This window comes from Mobula hypostoma, chromosome 11, assembly GCF_963921235.1.
Source record: "Mobula hypostoma chromosome 11, sMobHyp1.1, whole genome shotgun sequence".
Taxonomy (NCBI): Eukaryota; Metazoa; Chordata; class Chondrichthyes; order Myliobatiformes; family Myliobatidae; genus Mobula; species Mobula hypostoma.
The window spans coordinates 98074639-98094619 of NC_086107.1; the positions used below are offsets into that span (position 1 = coordinate 98074639).

Here is a 19981-nt window from a genome sequence, read left to right on the forward strand (position 1 = left end):
AAAGACCCTCGCTTTAAACTTGTTTACCCCTACAAAGACTACCATGACAATGAAGCCTTGCACGGGCAGGTGTGTGTGCATGTGCGAGGTGCCCGAATTGCAGAGCGATGCAGACACACCAACGCACAAGTATAAATGCTCACAACGCGCGTAGGCCACTTGCGTAGGTTACGGCGTCCATTTGACGCACGAGCATAAATCAGCCTTTACACCTGGAGGTAGAGGAGCAGCAATACATTTCTAAGTCAAGATGTTATTCAACTTGAAGGGGAACCCACGTTGTGGTTTTTCCATGAGCTTGCTGCTCTTGTGCTGCCTGGTAATTGAGCTCATACTTTGGAAGGTGCTACAGAGTAACCTGTGAAAATAACTAGCACATTTTATATATGGCACATAGAGTGGCTACTGTTACCAGTGATGGAGGGTGTGAATGTTCAGGATGGTGCTTTGTCCTGAGTCAACGGCCTTGTGAATCTTTTCTGCACTTTTTCAATCTTAATTATGTCCTTCCTACTGTTTCGTGACCTGAACAAAGCAGTACTCCAAGAGTAACCTAACCCATGTGTGTATGACTGTAATATGGCATCTCAACTCTTGTACTCTAATCATTTCACAGCAAGAGATCAGCAGATGGACAGAAAAGGTTCAAGTATTTCTCAAAGCCAACTTAGAAAACTGCAACTTTCCCACTGGGGACCTCTGGCCCGCAAACACTCAATGCAGGGAGCATTCAGGATAGTTGTGAGAATCTCAAGTTCATGTTGCTGGAACACAAAGAGATCTTTTGTGAATGGTGGAAGGAACACACATACCACCTTCCCCTACCTGTTGCCTCATCACACACTTTCTGCCTTATCTGTGGTATAGTCGGCATATCCCACATAGGTCTCATTAGCCACTTCTATACCCATAGACCCAGCATGGAAACAAGTAATTCTCATTTCTAGTTCACCACCATTCAAGAAAACACATGGCATCAATACAGAGCTTTCATCTCATCTGTTGATTGAGGCTGCTCATCTACTGTTCATTATTGTCCATAGGATATAAAAGAGGGCATAAAGTTGGGAAAGATGGATATAAAAAAGGATGCTCTTATAACAGGGTTTAACATTAGAGGGCTGTGGTGTATATCAAACAGTATAGCACTAAGATCTGTGTGTGCATTAGAGAATAAGGTGGTATCATAATCAAATATGTAATCCCAAATATGCAGACACCAACAGAATCAACAAACTCATTCGTAAGGCCAGTGATGTTGTGGGGATGGAACTGGACTCTCTGACGGTGGTGTCTGAAAAGAGGATACTGTCCAAGTTGCATGCCATCTTGGACAATGTCTCCCATCCACTACATAATGTACTGGGTGGACACAGGAGTACATTCAGCCAGAGACTCATTCCACCGAGATGCAACACTGAGCGTCATAGGAAGTCATTCCTGCCTGTGGCCATCAAACTTTACAACTTCTCCCTTGGAGGGTCAGACACCCTGAGCCAACAGGCTGGTCTTGGACTTATTTCCATCTGGCACAATTTACATATTATTATTTATTTATGGTTTTATATTGCTATATTTATACTCTATTCTTGGTTGGCGCAACTGTAACAAAACCCAATTTCCCTCGGGATCAATAAAGTATATCTATCTATCTAAATGAGGCTGATGAAATTCAGTGGAGTTACCAGCAACAAGTTGCTCTATACTGGAACACTGTAATGTCAGAACCTGAATTATATTGCCAGCATTTTGCTTCTGGACCACTGCACTATGTGAAAAGCTGTGGTCTGGACCCTTCCAGAATTCATATCCTAGACTGTAGAGTGTTATTTATCCTGGAGCTTGTTAATGTTTACCAGAACCCATGCCAATGATGTCCGTTGTGTGACATTGAACATTGAACCCAAAGTCCGCAAATACCTCACTTTGTTCAGCAGCATACTGAAGAGTGCACTCATATTCGACACGTTTCACTTACAAAAACTGAGAAGTCGCGAGGGGCGCTGCTGGTTGAGCCAAGGAGAGCAATTGACCTTGGAATGTGCTCTAGGGTAAAGGCCGTGGGCCTGATTCGAGCAGCAAGCTGAATGACAACAAAGCCTTGCGAGCCTTTGAATGCCCAACAATTCCCAGGGTGAACATCCGGCTGCAAGAGAGAACAAGAAAAACAAATTACAAAACTTCCTACCCACAGTTACCTCAGGAAATCTGTCTCACTTCTCAAAGGTGGTAGCACAAGTAGATAGAGTGCTGAAGGCAGGCATTGACTATACAGGTGCACATTCCTTATCTGAAATTCTGAAATCCAAAAAGCTCCGAAAACCGAAGTTTTTTTTCACCAACAGCTGACGTCACTCAGGTGTGACGTGGCAGCCCTAGCAGAGGCCGCCAGACGTCAGTTGTGGCTCAGCGCTCGTACTGGTTACACGTGCATTTGCTGTTCGCTGATATTGCAGAAGCTTGATCGTGGTGTGTCTGTGCAGTGTCTTACTGAAGAAAATAGTGTCGGAACTACCACTGTATATGATTTAAATAAACAGAAAGACAAGTTACTGAGGTTTTATAGTGACAGTGACGGTCTACATTTATTCCAATAAGTCACTTACCATGTGTTTGATTCAGTTCGTTTGAAGATGTATATCTTTATGTTTTATTGAATGTTTTTGTTGGAAATAAAGTTTTTCTTGTCATTATTCCCTACACAATACAGTATAACAACTATTTACATAGCATTTATATTGTACTAGGATTTATAAGTAATCTAGAGATGATTTAAAGTATACGGGAGTATGTGCGTAGGTTTGGTGTGCCACTGGGTCCTAAAGTCCACCACACTAAGACAGGTTAAATAAGGGACTTGAGCATACATGTTTTTGGTATCGGGGCGGTGGGGGGGGGGGGGGGGTCTGAAATCTGAAAAATTCTGAATTCCGAAATGCAACTGGCCCCGAGGATTTTGGATAAGGGATTGTGGACCTGTACGAGCAAGGAGGTCACAATACAACTTTATAAAGTATGGGTTAGGCCACCGCCGGAGTATGTGTGCAGTACGGGTTACCATACTATCAGAGGGATATGATAGGACAGAGGGTATTACCAGGATGTTACTAAGATGGAGTGACTGGATAGGCTGGGTTTGTTTTCCTTGGAGAAGAGACCCATTAGAGGTATAAGAATTTGAGGTGGAGATTGGATAGATAGACAAAAAACACAAACTTTCCCCAAGATAGAGATATCCAAGACCAGAGGACACTGGTTTAAGGCAAGGAGTGAAAGGTATACAGACGATCGAAGGAGAAACTTTTTGGTTGACGTTTGAATACATTGCTTAAGTAGGAGATACTCTCACCACATTTACAAAGTTTTTGTACAAGTACTTGAATTGCCGAAGGGTCTCGGCCTGAAACGTCGACTGCACCTCTTCCTATAGATGCTGCTTGGCCTGCTGCGTTCACCAGCAACTTTGATGTATGTTGCCTTTACATGGGATGAGTATAGATGGGTACTTGGTCTACATAGATGCGATGGGCCAAAGGACCTTTTTCTGTGCTATACAGAATAGGTTTAGAAAATTTGAACTCTGCCAGACACGAGAAGGAATGTTCTTGCTATGGAGGGAGTGCAGCAAAGTTTCAGCAGAGTGATGTATGAAGAGAAAGTCCTTTTAAACTGTGAATACTCTCACAGAAATCTACAACATCTTAACAGGACTCTAATGATTAGTTGTAGGTACCTAATGTCAGGGACGAGGGTCACCATCTGAAGATAAAGGGAAGACATGAAGAGGGAGGAAAAATCCAGAGAGCGTGAACCTGAAGAATTTTGACACAAAGTAGTTGAAATCAAATTATTAATTATGCTTATGAATTAGGTATAGTTCTCACGGCCAGAAGGATCAAAATGTGAAAAAAAAGCTGAAGTAAGATAGAATTTATGATCAGCCATAATCATACTAATGTGGGAAAAAGGCTCAAAGGGCCTAATTGCCTGTTTGTATTAGTACTTTTTATTTCCGTTTTGCAACTCAGAGCTGTGGTATTTATCAAGCGTGTATAATGAACCAGTGCAAGATGTTACTTGACAGTTATATCAACACCCTGTCACGTAGTGCATCATTTTCCTGAGTGAGAACTATTCATACATGTCACTTCACACGTAAACTAAATGAATTCAAGTTCAGAGCAGGAGGCAGGCCCTAGTCCTGCTGCGCTGAGCGGCAAATCTTAAGGTCATACAGCACATTTGTATCCATCTGTCTCCAGGTGTCACTGCCTTCAGGAAAGAACGGAGCCGCAATGTGAGGATTATATACCTGAATGACAGCCCTGGGAGACTGGGAATAGTACCACAGTGGAACTCCAAATAGACTAAGAAGAGCCGTCTTGGTCTCAAAGGTTTCCGAGCAGCGAGTGCTGATTACACTGGCACCTAACAAAAGAAAAATGGTTAAATCACTGAAAAGACAAAGATGATCAACTCTTCAAGAAATATCTAACATTTAGAAAGAACAACAAAATTCTAGCACAGGGCGAGTGCTCATTTGCGCACTGGACGCAAATAACAATTTATCTAGGAACTGATCACATTCAGCACAACTCCATAAGTTTCATAAATCAACAGTCTATAGGTAACTTCAGCACAGAACTCTCATTGATGCCCACCTCACAAAATTGTGGTTGGGTGCGAGAATCCTCTTAAAATTTAGCATTAATTAACCCGTAAATTTTTCCGTCCATTGCAACAGTACTGAATGGAGCTATTTTTACAGTAAGTTAATTGCAATGGGGCAAATTTCTGCAGCATAAAATGAAACAGAACTAGATTGTAAAAAATATTGTTTGTGGTCAGTTTTCTGAGACAATTAACATGCCTATATATGATCTTCCTCCCAACTTGAAGTAAACAGTTAAAGCATTATATTTGACCTTGTTTCAGACAGTGACCAGCAAGGGTGTACATTTCTTATGGAACAAAATACTGCACACTTTGGCCCACCATGTCTGCACTGACCATGATGCCAGTTTAACTAACCACATGGTCTGCATTCCTCTTTCATTTCTGTTCACGGTTCTTAAACATTGTTCTTGTATCTGCTTCTACTACCTCATCCAGCAGCACATTCTAGGCAGCTACCTCTGCATAAAAAAAACCTGCCTCACACATCTGTAAACTTCCCCCTCCCACCTTAAAGCTATGGCCTCTGCTGTTGATATTGTCTACACTTCTCAGTTTTATATACTTCTAAACTGTTCAACCTACCCTATAGCTAACAGTCCAATCCAGGAAATAACCTGGTGAATCTGCAGAAGACTGAAATTCCTTCACAGTTCCAGTGAAACCCAGTATAAGCTTTAGAAGAACCATATTTCCAAACGTGAGTTTTTTTTCCCCTTTCCTCGCTCTTCTACTGGTGTTTCAGATTTAATTTGTGTCCTCCAAGTTACATCCTCCCCTAGCTGGCACCACTGCTTGATTCAAATATCTCCTGGTCACCAGTCTATCATAGAACTCTCCTTTTGTTCTCACGTTCTCTGCAACTTAAACCTTGCCTCAAGGAATAACAGGAGAGAGGACTTGTGAATGGACTTCCCAACTGGAGGAAGGTTAAAACAAGTTCCCCAGGGCAGACAAGGGCCTCTGCTTTGCTTCATATGTATCATACACAATGCTGAGTTTCCAAATTTACAAACAACACGGAACTTAGGACACAGTGAACTGTGAGGGACATAAAGGAAGAAGATACAGATCAGCAGATAGGTGGCACCTTTAACTTAATAGAGTGACATGTTATATTTTTGAAAAAGCGATGACAGGAGGCAAAATAAACAGAAGGTGAAAACAGACCTGGAATGAATGGCTCAGGGGCATTGTTCACAAAGAAGGAAAGAGATGTTGAAAAGAAAAATTATAAGTAGAAGCACAGAGTAGAAGAGCAAAGAAATCACAGGGAACCTGATAAAACAGAGGTTTGGTCATGGCCACAGCTGCAGCAGTGTTTTCAGTTCTAGTCCTTCACCCTGGGAAAGATGCGGAGCTTCGTTAGAGGTGCAGAAGAGATTTATTGATGTGATTCCAAGAATAAGGGACTTCAGTGGATAGAATGAAGACGGAGCTGGATTTAACACACGGTGCCCTGGGACACAGCTGCACCAACCAACTGGCTGCTTAAACTTTAGATCTGTTGTGGCTGGTACAACATATACTGACCAGGAGATAAAATATTTAACAGCAGAGACCTCAGCAACTGTGGGGAAAGCTGCACTACCAACACTGGTACCAGATGTACTTTCCCATTCTGGGAATCCTGACAGCAAGAGGGAAAGACAGCCCACACAAGACTCTTTCAACCTGTTACAACCAGGATTGTACTTGGCCCTGGATTTCTGAGATGAATACATCTGATACTTACCAGCAGATTCCAGTGCGTAATCCACCAATCCAATCCGATCAGCACTGTACAGTTCCAGGGCACGATCCACAACGTTTTTCACTTCCTGCAAATGCCAAACGGTAAGGCGATAATAAATTGGGATACGGATGGGTCAGTAGAGCACATACTCCTGCCCGTGTATTCCCTCTATTCCCACAATCTGGAATTAACCACATCCAATAAAAGTTGGCAGTGGAGTGCTGATGTATCCTTACAAGGTGGCAGGATCATATGATAAGGTAAGCAATTGATTATTAAAATCCACAAGCTGCACTGTAACCTAATGGCAAGAATGGAGGAGTTAACAGTGGTGACTGCTGTTGAACCTTTATCATCATTACTCAATCACGTTTTCGCACAGAGCTCCTGGCCACAACAGTGTAGGATGGGCAAAGAGTGTGTGATTCTGTAATTTCACCTTGTTGCCACACACTTGTTCATTGGTTACAGCTGCACTCACTTCCTGACCTTCATCAAGAAGCTCCTGCAGAAAACAACATTTGACCACATCCAGTGGTCAGCTCAGAGCACACTGCAGACCCTAGCAGGAGAAAAATCATAGCGGATTTTTCTTGGATAATTCTCCAAGCAGAATTGAGTCATTTGCCAGAATACCTCAATACCATACTCACCAACAGGTACCAAGGCCTCACTTGGCTGGCAGAAAGGGGCCCTCCCTATCAGACATTTCCTGTACACTCAGACTCACCACCACATGCTGCCCCTCCCCCAAGATTATAAGCAGACGATTAGGTTTAGATATTTGCATTAATGAGAAGATGTACAGGCATATCTAATCAAGTGGCCATTGAGTGTATATTATGAATAAAATACATTTCTGAAACAGAGACGTCTGTTCCAGAGTTAGGACGTACCTGAAAAATCCCTGCCCTGACAAGTGCCAAATTTTGCTCTGTTGGCTGACCGGTGTTGTATGAAAGACCTGTGAGAATCTTCTTCTCCAAGCCTGCAAGAAGGTTTTCCAGTTCCTTGCGTTGCACCAGCTGTGCTGTCAGCACTTGCCCTGATGGTACCTCTGTGCTGTCCAGCGACGAACCAAAGAGCAGCTTGTTGACCAGCGGGACCAGGGCCGCCCGCATCTGAAAGCGCAAGAGAAGGGTCAGTGCTTCTTCTGGTATAGGAGTTAACACCACATGCAGGTAACTAATTCTATGCAACTCCGCACGGTTGTCATCTTAAAAATATTCTATGCTTTATTTTATGTCTAAATTTATGCTTTGGGGAGGGAAATAGGGCAAAGGAAAACATGATAGCTGAAAGTTTACTAAATAAGATAGAGGAACCGAGGGATCTTTGAAAGCTTGATCACAGATCTCTGACAACAGTGGGACAGGTAATCTTGGAAAATCTGAAATGCTGGAAATCAAAGCAATACACACAAAATGCTGCAGGCCAGGTAGCATCTATGGAAAAGAGTAAACAGTCGCTGTTTTGGCCTCCAGCATATTGTGCATATTAATTAGGTAATCTTGGAACTATGGAAAACATTCGATTCTGGTCATCTCACTACTGAACGGATTTGATAGCACCGGAGAGGTGCAAGAAAGATTTACAAGGACGTTGCCAGGGACGGACAATGATGGTTCTGGGCGGAGCATCTCCAGGATCTACAGCAGGAAAATTGGAATGCTTTTGAGATTATGAGAAATCTAGATTGAGTGAACAAGAAGAACACCTTTCCTATAGAAATTAGAGATTTAAGTCAATTGGTAGAAGGCCAGGGCTCACTGCCTGTACCTTACCCAGATTTCGTGGACAGTGGGGCCAGCACTTCTACACCTAATATTGAATTCTACAACTTCAGGTAACTTTATTTCTCTCCCTTTCTCTACCACTTGTGATACTGGCTCAACTTTCTCCCAGGATGGTGCAATGGGCAGAGGGAAAGTGACACAAGGAAGATCCTTTTCAGGCTTGAAGGATGAATCTGCTCTCGACCCAACTATTTACTGTTTATAATAATGACCTCGAGGAGTTAACAAAAAAAAAAATTAGGTTTCCAATATTGCCAATGATGCGAAAGAACATATTGGAGTGAGCACAGTGTTGACCCCTCAAAGGAGTCACAGCTAACTTCTGTGATAAACTGGTTGTGCTATTAAGAGATGCTATAACAGTTGATATTTGTATTCCTTAAGAGTTTAAAAACAATAACATCCAAGAACCCAGGGGGAGGGTGGTTCTTGACAGGGTAGATGCTGAGATGTTTTAACTAACAGAAATATCATGAACAAGGGGACATGCCAACAAAATAAAGGGGCCAGCATTTTAAACTGAGGGACATAATGTAGAAATTTCTTCTCACAGGATAGTCAATTTTGGAATTCTCTGCCTCCCAAGAGTGGTGGAGGCCAGATCATTCAGTATATTTAGGTGGAGATAAACATTGGAAAGGTCACATAATTGGGGGTTGTGGGGAATTAGCACAGGACTTCAGGCCAGCATAATCAGTCACAATCATTTTGTAAGGTGGGGTGAGCTTTGAGGAGTTTGTGGCCTCCTCCTACTCTGTTATTGATTTGGACTCAACGGGCTACACTGGACTACTACGGTCCAGTGTAGCAAGTTCCTGGACAGGCGCTCACAAGATCGTTGAGGGGGGACAGGAAAAGGGAGATGGTTGGAAAATAAGCCCAACTCAAACTGCCCGAAGTGAGGTATGGAACTACAGATTATTCCAAATCTGGGGATGGGGAGACTTTGGGGTTCTAACATTTGACTGTCGTTCATTCTTTGGGGCACTCCTCTGTTTTTGTGGACGGTTGCGAAGAAACCCATTTCAGGATGTATATTGTATACATTTCTCTGACATTAAATTGTACCTTCGAAATCCTAATCCCTTCCAACACTTCCCATCTTGTTAAATGTTAACCTATTCATGACCTTTTTAGTAATACAGACAGTGCTGAGAGCCAAATTCTGTCCATCTAGCCCCACACGAAACATTACTTTTCATTTTAATTTCCTTAATGAGGTTGCTTTCTCTAGGGTGATAGAGGCACTAACAGAGTTTTGATCTTTTTTACAGTTTAATAAAAACAATTTGTAAAACCTACATCATCCGTCATACTTTCAACCCTGTTGCCCAGTGCTTGCAAGTCGGAGACCACGTCTTTCTGGGCCGTGCGTGCAGCCCGCAGCTCCTGCTGGGTCTGGCTTAGTTGCTCCTCCAACTGGCCAACTGCAGCCAGTAACTTCCTCTGTTCATCAGTCATGCTGCATCAAACAAGACAAACAGAAAGAGCAGGCTGACAACAGCTTAGTAAAATTGCTAATTCCGCAAATTCCCGAAGAGTAGATCGAAAAATAATTTTTAGCAAATTCTGAAAACACATCAACACATCCAAAGGAATCACGCTCCAGTCTGTCTACCGCAGCTGACTAGCGCCTTTCACAGCATCCAGGACCAGGAGGTTCCCAGTCTCTCCAGTCACCTGGGGAGGAGGTGTCAACCTCAGTGAGCCAGAGTTAAGAAATGGAAAAGTTAACCACGGTTCTCAGTGATTTTTGTGGTTACCAAAGCTGTGGGGCCTTTAAAACTCGTGGATCAACAGCTAGACAAGGTTCAGCACCTTCGAAATGGTAGCAAGGCAGGAAACGAGGAGACACACACATGAATTCTGCAAGAAGGCAAGGGCAGTTTTGTCCAGCAAAGGGTGCTAAACTGTTTCATGCAGCAGCCAGAGAAGCTGCTGTTCGAGGGGAAAGGCTGTGCTGCTGTTCAGCTCCTGACTGGAAACACAGGACCAGTGTTATACTGCTTCCACCTCAGCCAGAGGCAGACTTACTGCTGTGCAACCTACGACAGGCATCTGATATAGCTGCAGACAATGTGGCCAGCATGTCAACATCCAGCTGCTAATTTGGTAACAGTTAACATTGCAGCTGTGTCTACCACTGTGGGCAGTTTGACAGTGTCGGGAAATGTAACCACAACCCACCCCTGTACCTTTCAACAGCAGATTCCACTCCCTTCATCTTCTGTAACATCTCCTAAGGAAGGAAATCAAAATATTCATTTCTTCTTAAATCGCATATTTTAATTCTATTCATAACTACATTTACCCCACAACAAGTACACACACACAAAATACATAGTGACTTTATCTTTGCACTTTTGATATTTCCTTATGACATAGAAGGCAATTTCAGTCCATGTGTTTAATGCTGTCACAGGAAAACAGAATCCATCATCAGGGACCCCCACCACCCAGGTCTTCTCGCTGCTGCCATCAGGAAGGTGGTACAGGAGCCTCAGGACTCACATCACCAGGTTCAAGAACAGTTACTACCCCTCAACCATCAGGCTCTTGAACCAAAGGGGATACCTTCACTCGACCCACTGAAATGTTCCCAAACCTATGAACTCACTTTCAAGGAATCTTCACTTCATGTTTTTTTTTTAAATTTCTTGCTTATTTATTATTATTATACTTTCTTCCTTTTTACAGTTGCACAGTTTGGTGTCTTTTGCACACTGGTTGAATGCCCAAGTTGTTGCACTCTCTCATTGGTTCTGTTATGGTTATTCTAGTATGGAGTTATTGGGTATGCCCACAATAAAATGAATCACAGGGCTTATATGGTGACATGCATGTACTTTGATAATAAATTTACTTTGAACTATGCCTACTCATATAGAATTTCATTTCTCCTAACTTTCCCTGTAACCAGTTCTCTCCGCATTTCCAAATACTCTCCAAATCCTACCCCTCACCTGCACACCAGGGTCGATTTACAACTGGCATGTCTTTGGGATGTGGGAGGAAACCAGAGCATCTCAATAAAATCTACATAGTCATAGTCTAAAATTTATTTTCAAGCTATTTGATTTCAACATTTGTTCCATCTCCACACAGATAACACCCGAGGTCAGGATCAAACTTGGCTCACTGACACAGTGCGGAATTAGGTCTTCCAGCTGAGACACCTTTCTACTGAGATATCAATAATGTCTTGTTTCTAGTCTGACTTTGTGGATTCCAGAGTGGGAACCGCAGACTTTTCCCATAGATGGGGCAGGAGGCAGCTGCTAGGTGGGCAATCTGGGGTGTGGTATGCTTCTTCCACTGCTTACTTAGGGAGTCTGTTTGCTCCTGAAGCATGGACTCGAGGTTCACTTTCAGCAGTCACAAGCCAGGAATTCCCAGCATACAGTAGGTACGCTGTACATTTTCCAGGTAGGCTGCAAGAGCATTCCTTAATCCATATATATCTCTCTCTCTCTCTCCCTCTCTCTCTTCCGCGCTCCCCCCGCCCCAGGCCGTAGGGACTATACAGTGCTTTAGTGTTCTACGTTCATCAGTGAATTTCTTCTCACTAGAACTTGGAATAGTGCATCTGCGCCTGACCTACGTGACTGACTGAGTGGATATTGTCTGAGAGACAACACTGACATCAGAGTGATAATATCTCCAGTGCATATGGGAGATTTTGGAGGCAGCACTGGTGATGTTTCTTACCTTGCTGTATCTCCAAATAAAATATAACAGACCCTTCCAGTGCAATGAGTCCGGGCCACCGAGTTAACACCCATATGATCAATTAACCAGTACACCTTTGGAATGTTGGAGGAAACCAGAGGACCCAGAGGAACTCCACGTGGTCACGGGAAGAATGTACAAACTCCATACAGAGAGCAGCAGAACTGAATCAGGGTTGGCGGTGCTGTAATGGCATTACACTACTGTGCCGCCCCAATAACTCTGCAGTGCTTTGATATGTCTGCTATAGGGAGCCCAGCTACAGCAGGGAAGGGATGCTGGACTTTGATCTTGAACATCCTACTCCTCACACACACAATGGCTGTGCAGGCTCCCTGATGATGGTGTCTGAAAGGAGGATGCTGTCCAAGTTGCATGCCATCTTGGACAATGTCTCCCATCCACTACATAATGTACTGGTTGGGCACAGGAGTACATTCAGCCAGAGACTCATTCCACTGAGATGCAACACAGAGCATCATAGGAAGTCATTCCTGCCTGTGGCCATCAAACTTTACAACTTCTCCCTTGGAGGGTCAGACACCCTGAGCCAATAGGCTGGTCCTGGACTATTTCCATCTGGCATAATTTACATATTACTATTTAATTATTTATGGTTTTATATTGCTATATTTATACTCTATTCTTGGTTGGTGCAACTGTAAAGAAAACCAATTTCCCTCGGGATCAATAAAGTATGACTATGACTATGAAACCAGTTCACACTGGGAGCGGATGCTGATCAATCTCTGGATGCGTGGATCCATGCAGAAGACAGTGATGTTGTTGAAATACACAGATTTTATCTGACTGGATTATTGCCCTAGCTACGCTGTGTCCTTCCTGATAGACTCAATAAGAGGCTCTATGTTTCACATAGACAAGACCAACAAGAGGGCAGGCATGCCTGCCCAGGTTTAATCCAGATGCTTTCCACTTCCCATCCATCTCAGATTTCAAAATGCCAGATAGTCATTTTTCTCCATTTTCTGGATGTGCTTGCAACTATTGAAGATTTTAACAAAATTTCTGCTGCAGACTTTGAACAGCCCGTGCCCCATATCCATTAATGCTGGATTTACCGGCTGGCTCAGAATGATCACAGGCCTGGACCAAGACCCCGTTACCTGTCACAGCTTAATTTAACTGCAGCAACTTACTACCCACAAGATGGAGTGGGATTCTCTGCCAAAGAGGCTGGGGAGACTTAATCCCCAAATATATTCTAGGCTGAGGTAACTGACTTTGATATATGGAACACGAGGATAATTGGTTAGCACAGAAAGCAGCTCTGGGATAAAAGTTCTAACTGGGAGGTGGAGCAGCCATGAGGTATGGAGGCAAAGGAGAGAAGGCCCACCTGATATTAGTGGCCAGGTCTCACTTAGATGAAAAGTTATGAATTCACATCAGATAGACAGACAGTGTAGTCAGAGGGCAGGCACATGGTGGGAGCACGAGTCTGCAGGAATCTGCTCCCCCTCATAATTCTCACTTACAGGTGTATTTTTTTTTCTTCCCTTGATAGTCAGATCCTGCATTTCCAGCTTTCTTTGATTAGGTAGCAGGCTGCTTTTTATTATTATTATTATTATTCATTTCTCTTTTTAGTACAATATATAGTTCTGGGGTGATAAAAGTTTATCTCCAATGTCCTTTCAAATATTTATACTTATAATATAAGTTGGCTTGGAGTGGGATAGTAGATGGGTTGGGTGCTTTCCTTTCTAATTTTTCATTTTTAATTTGGGTGACTTGCTCATTTGTTAAGATTTGTATTATTGCTATTTTTGTCTGTATTGCAATGATCCTTCTATTTATACTACTGATTTTTTTTCTTCTATGCTGTAGTTTGTAGAAAATCATAAATAAAATATTTTTTAAAATCTGCTCCTCTAATCACAAGCAGGCCAAGAGAGACTGCCACACCACAGTCCTCAGCCCCCTTACCGCTCTTGTACCCACCTGGTTTTGACTACTAACTGCTCGTAGTTCAGGCTCCATCTGGCCCTCTTGCTTCTGCTGGATGGCAGCTACGTCAGCCTGGAAGTAAAGAGACCAAGAGTCACCAAATTTCTCCAGTTACATCTCCTCTCTCCCCAAGGTCCTGAGCCTCACCAAGAATATACATCCTTACCCTGAGCATCTCCATCCAACACCTTTAGAAAGAGAGATTACCAGGTTGCTGAAACAAGTTAACCAACAGCCGGATCGCCTGTGCTCAGACTGTCTGCCCACACCTCACCCTAATCACTGTCTCATAACCCACAACACTGCCCCCCCCCCCATGAACTGAATTTCACTGGCTTCACATTTCCCTGATGTCCTGACTCGCAGTGGCAGGAGGGTCCCTAGCTGTGCTCCCAGGAGTGGAGATGGAATTTGACACTCACCTGAACCCTCCTCAGTGAGTCGAAGGGCAGGCTGTCTCGAAGCTCCTCCAGTTTCTGGTTGGTCATCTCGCCGAGCAGCTTGCCGATGTGGGCCTGTGTCAGTGGGGGTGTGACATGATCGGGCTGCGCCTCCCTGGGCTGACCCTGCCCAATGCCTTGGGCCAGCCAAGCCCGGAAGTCAGTGGTCAGCTGTTCGAGCTGCTGCTCCATTCTCTGCACTCGTGCCTGCAATTCAGACTAGAAATGGTGGTAGACGTCAGCCCAGCCCAGAACATTACCCGCCACCACCCGTCAACCAGATGAGTGCAGATTTACTGCCGCAGCCAAGGCCCAGCTCTTCTGTGGGGCACAGTGAGGAGAGTGTCCCCTGAAATCTAAAACACTACCTTCGCAGTTGACCCTGGCAGTCCTCATCTTTGCATCCCTTCAGCCCTCCCCAATTTCCAACCCCAATCACTTTGCACCCCCCCCAGCCAACTAGCAGCCTACCTCATTATCTCCCTTCTCTCCACTAATCCCTGTCGCTCACATTTCCTCTGACCCTCCCTTCAGCCATTCCTCCTGCTGCTGCTGTTTCCCTCCTTGTCGCCACCTCTCCCCTACTTTTCTAGCTCTCCCGCTCCCTTCTCACCAACCCCCCAATCAACATTTCTCCAGTGGCAGCCCAGTGTTTGGTTTTAAGCCCTTCCTGAAACAAAACACTCACAGACTGCAGAGAGAGCAAATCCCACCTCGGGTATCACGTCTTCACGATGTTAAATTTAGATGTTGCGTTGTGCCTGGGTGCCAGGCTTTTACCAACACCTCATAACCACAGACACAAACCAACAACAGTCTCACTTCTCTTTCTGCGAGGGGACTGTATGCAGTTTGATTCCATGTTTACTTACTGGAGCTGACGTGCACACTATGGCCTCAAGAGCCTCCTGCACTGTAATGACCAAAATTATCCACCCAAATTAGTTCTTTAGACTCTTCCTGACTTGTTGCCATTGGAGGAGGAATGGGTGCTGGCCACACAGATACAGGCAGTTGACAAGGACTGTGCAAACTGCACACACATGGGTGCAGGGAGGGCAGTGCTGCATAAAATAACCAAAGGCCATGTGTTGGGCAATTCTTAGAAACCAGCCAGAAATCTGTCAGCCTGTGGGCGACTGAATGACTGCAAAATAGGTCCCTACTGCTGAACTGGAAGCTCAGGACTCAGACCAGGTGTGACTGAGGAAATGACAGCCTTCATTCAGAAACCTGTTAGGCCAGGTTTTCCTGAGGATCAAGAAATTAATTCATGGAGATGAACTGCCCATCAAGGCCAAAGAAATGCTGAAGCACTCTCTCCACCCCAGTCCCTTTCCCCACAGGATCTTTAAAGTACAGGTCAATGGCTGCATTAATGCTGCAGTCAATTCAGATGTGGGTCCCACCTACAGATGCCAGCTGCACTGGAATGACAGGCAAGTGAATGGGAGACCAGACAGAGGCACCTTCGGAAGCTGGAGAGACGGATGTTTGACTGACAGGAAGGAAGGGGAAAACCAAGTGTTCTGTGTTGTGATTGGCAGGGAGGATGGGCAACCAGGTGAATGACAGGGAGGGAAAAATGCCTGATTGGGTCAGACTGCCCTACACAAGGATTTTGTTTAGTGTGCATTGTCTCAACACTGGAGGTTAATTGCATCACTCCCTCCCTCGCTCCCCATGTAGAGAGTTCTAACTCATGGAGTTCTCCATGATAATTTTGTAATACAGCCCTCTGATTTGAACACCTCTCTCTGTTTGAAGCCGCTTCTTGAATGAGCTGGAGGGAGAATTTTTCCATTTGGAGAACTCCAGTTTGTGGACCAAAGTCCGGCCACATAGCATTGGCTTAAGGAACTGTAAGTGACAAGGGTTTACATTCACAACTGGAACAGCATCAGTGTGCTGTAGCCTTTCCAGCTTCAACACCCCGTCAGCTCATCTGCCCACAGGAGGGAGCACATCCATACAGAGTTCCCCTGCGGTCCCCTGCGAGCGCACAACTTGCCTGACACCAGTAACCTGTGCAAAGAAATTTCCTCCAACTACAAGTCAGAAGCAGTTGGCTGCTCTGTCCTGGACTCAGTCTACTGTTCAAGCCCAGTACCCAATGCTTGTCCTTCCGCCCAGAGTGTCTAACTGTCATAGGGAGGGAATTTCAAATTTGGAACTTTGATCTCTGAAGGCACAGCGGAGGCAGCAAATGACGGCATTTCGGTGTCCAGGACAAGATGAGTCAGATCTCCAGGCTGATTGCAAGTTGGTCAAGACAACAGAGGACTGGTTTGAAGTTGAAGAACTATAAAATCAAAACCTCTCACATCACAAAGACCCAAAGGTGGGTTAACTGCTGCAATAAATTATCTGTGTAAAATGCTGATGGGCTGAATGGCTTTCTTCTGAATATAAATACAAGAGTTTTGGTGGTCTGTTGATCCAGTGGATGCAACACGATTGAAAGCATTAAAATCTCTGGGAAAGGGTGAGAGTGTCTGACACACATTTTTAAAAAAAACTCCACATTCAAGAGCATTGGTCCACTCTCCTGCATCATACTGAACAGGCACATTGTGAGGAAACTAGACCCCGTAAATGCAACCGGGGCAACAGCCTTCAGTCTGTTGGTCTGCAGGTGATGGGAGGTGTCAGCTGAGGAAGGCAACAGGGCATTTAATTTTGCACCTACGTGACTGAGGTTGGCTTTAAAGGGCCAGTTAAGTTTCTCAGATTGTGCTTTGGGGAAGAACTCCAGTGAGTGTAGGGATGCACTGGGTATTCACTGGATTCTGAAACTATCCTCAAGTCTCAGATATGGGGACAACTACACTGATAACAACCTATGGACGCGCAAGTTGCTAAAGTCACTGATGGCTGTACCATTATCTGGGGGGAGGGGTGAGTGGACTTTGTGGGAACCTGCAGCCATAGTAGCTCCAGCAAATCTGTGAGCCAGGCTGGAGACACGACTCCAGGAGCTACAGTGAGACTGGCCACCAGAGTGAACCAGAAGCTACCGACTTAATGCGTAGGAGCTCACCTGTAGAGTGAGGTCCAGCACAGGGGCTGCCGGCTTCCGAGACCCAACTACCCTCTTCTCAACTTCTGCTCCTTCCACTGGCTTCTCAGCACGAGACCAGATACTTCTGGCTGAGAGTAAGAGGCAAACACCTGCAGAACCAGAACAAAAAGAAAACATATATTTAAGATACAGGAGGCCATTTGGCCCATAATGTAGGTGCCAGTTTCCCACCCTAACCCACCTCTCTGCACTGGGTCTGCAGCCCTTGGCTCCTCAAGAACACACCGAGCTTCAATGCTGTGAGGATTTCTGCCTCTCCACTCTTTTAGACAGAGTTCCACACCCCAGCATCCTGGGTGAAGCTTTCTCATCAACGCTTCTCTTATCCTTCTACCATTACTTTAAATCTATGTCTCTTGGTTCTTGACCCATCAGCCAAAGAACAGGTCCTTTCTATAAATTCTATCTAGGTTCCCATTTATGCAACTCAATTAAATGTCCCCTCAAACTCCTCTTAAAACAACTCCAACCCATTCAACTTCTTGTCATGGCTGAAATTCCAGTCCCGGCAACATCCTTATAAATCTCTTCTACGCTCTCTCCAGTGTAAACAGATCTTTCATGTCATGTTGTGACAAAAACTGCACAGAAAGCTCAGGCTGTGGTTTCACAGGTCTTGCACACAGTTCTGGCATAACCTCCTTGCTCTTATATTCTATACCTTAATTGATTTTTTAACAAAAAGCATCTTAAAACCATAGAATCATACAACATGGAAACAGACAACTTGGCCCTACTTGTCCATGGTGATTAATTTGCCTACCTAAACAAGTCTCATTTACTGACATGTGAACCATATTCTTCTAAATCTTTCCTATTCATGTACCTGTCTAAATATTTTTATATGTGGTAATTGTACCTTGCTCTATCATTTCTTATGGCAGCTCATTCCATATACCCAGCACAGTTTGTGTGAAAAGCTGCCCCTGTAGAATTTTCCCTCTTGCCTTAAATCAATTCCCTCTAGTTTCAGGCTCTTGTACCCTGGCAAAAAGATTAATCATTCTTAACTGTGCCTCTCTACGTAGATGCTACTTGACTTGAGTATTTTCAGCATTGGTTCATTAGCATTTTGCACATCTCTATCCACTCCACTGGAGAAGAGGCGAGCTATAGTGATAGGGGATTTGGTGGTTAGAGGTACAGAAAGGAGATTTTGTGAACAAGAACGAGATTCCTGGGTGGTATGTTACCTCCTGGGTGCCAGGGTCAGGGACATTTCAGATCGAGTCCTCAGCAGAGGGAGCAGCCGGAGGCTGTGGTTAATCTCGGTACCAATGACATGGGTAGGAGGGGTGACAGGGTGAGTTCAGGGAGATGGGTGCAAAGTTAAAGGACAGAACCTCCAAGGTTGTGATCTCAGGATTGCTACCAGTGCCACGTGCTAGTAAGGTCAGAAATAGGAAGATTATACAATTTAACACGTGGCTAAGGAGACAGTGCAGGAGGCAGGGCTTCAAGTTTTTGAATAATTGGGCTCTCTACCACGGAAGGTGGGACTGTACAGAAGGAATGGTTTGCACCTCAATTGGAGGGGGAGCTAATACCCTAGCAGGAAGATTTACTAGTGCTGCATGGGTGGGTGGTGGGTTGGGGGGGGAGGGGGAGTAAACTAGAGATGCAGGGGGATGGGAACGAGCACACCAAATAAGAGTGGAGTGGTTGTGGGAAAGTTATTGTTATGCATACATACGTCAGGAATCAAAAGGTTGAGTATGATGGGACTAATGTTCTGGGCTGCGACAGTTCAACGCAAGGAGTATTGTTGGAAAGGCGGATGAGCTTAGGGCATGTGGAATTATGACAGTGTAGCTACTGGTTGCCATTGCTGAGACTTGGTTGCAGGAAGGGCGGGACTGGCAGCTCAATGTTCCAGGGTTCCATTGTTTTAGACGTGATAAAGCAGGAGGGATTAAAGGGGGAAGGTGGCATTGCTAGTCAGGGAAAATGTCACGGCAGTTCTCTGTCAGGACAGACTGGAGAACTCATCCAGTGAGGCTTTATGGGTAAAACTGAAGAAGGAAGGTCTGCCCACATTAATGGAATTATATTATAGACTATCCAACTGTCCACAGGATTTACAGGAGCAAACTTGTCAAGACATCGCAGACTGTTGTAAGAAACACAACATTGTGATAGTAGGTGATTTTAACTTTCCACGTATTGACTGGGACTCCCATACTATAAAAGGGTTGGAAGGGAAAGAGTTTATCAAATATATTCAGGAAAGTTTCCTTAATCAGTAAACAGAAGTCCCAACTAGAGAGAGAGCAATACTAGATCTTCTACTAGGGAATGAGACACAGCAGGTGGCAGAAGTTTGCATAGGGGAACATTATGCATCTAGTGATCATAATGCCATTAGTTTCAAACTAATTACGGGAAAGGATAAGTCTGGTCTGTGGGTTGAGATTCTAAACTGGAGTAAAGCCAATATTGATGGTATCTGGCAAGTGTAGATTGGGACAGGTTGTTTCTGGCAAAGGTGTACTTGGTAAGGGGGAGACCTTCAAAAGTGTAATTTTGAGAGTACAGAGTTTGTAGTGCATGTCCT

At 44.4% G+C, this 19981-nt stretch overlaps 1 protein-coding gene across 1 annotated transcript in view; it reads right to left on the bottom strand.

Moving 5' to 3' along the window:
• The window catches only part of sun2 (Sad1 and UNC84 domain containing 2), a 71294-nt gene that overhangs the window by 15450 nt on the left and 35863 nt on the right, over window positions 1-19981 (bottom strand). Inside the window, exons 8-16 of the mRNA XM_063062605.1 lie at window positions 17386-17516; window positions 14328-14564; window positions 13900-13977; window positions 10401-10444; window positions 9508-9667; window positions 7306-7530; window positions 6410-6494; window positions 4313-4428; window positions 1979-2146 (exon numbers count right to left, since the gene is read on the bottom strand). Of these exons, the coding sequence (XP_062918675.1) occupies window positions 1979-2146; window positions 4313-4428; window positions 6410-6494; window positions 7306-7530; window positions 9508-9667; window positions 10401-10444; window positions 13900-13977; window positions 14328-14564; window positions 17386-17516 (1244 nt within the window). The remainder of the gene's footprint in view (window positions 1-1978; window positions 2147-4312; window positions 4429-6409; window positions 6495-7305; window positions 7531-9507; window positions 9668-10400; window positions 10445-13899; window positions 13978-14327; window positions 14565-17385; window positions 17517-19981) is intronic.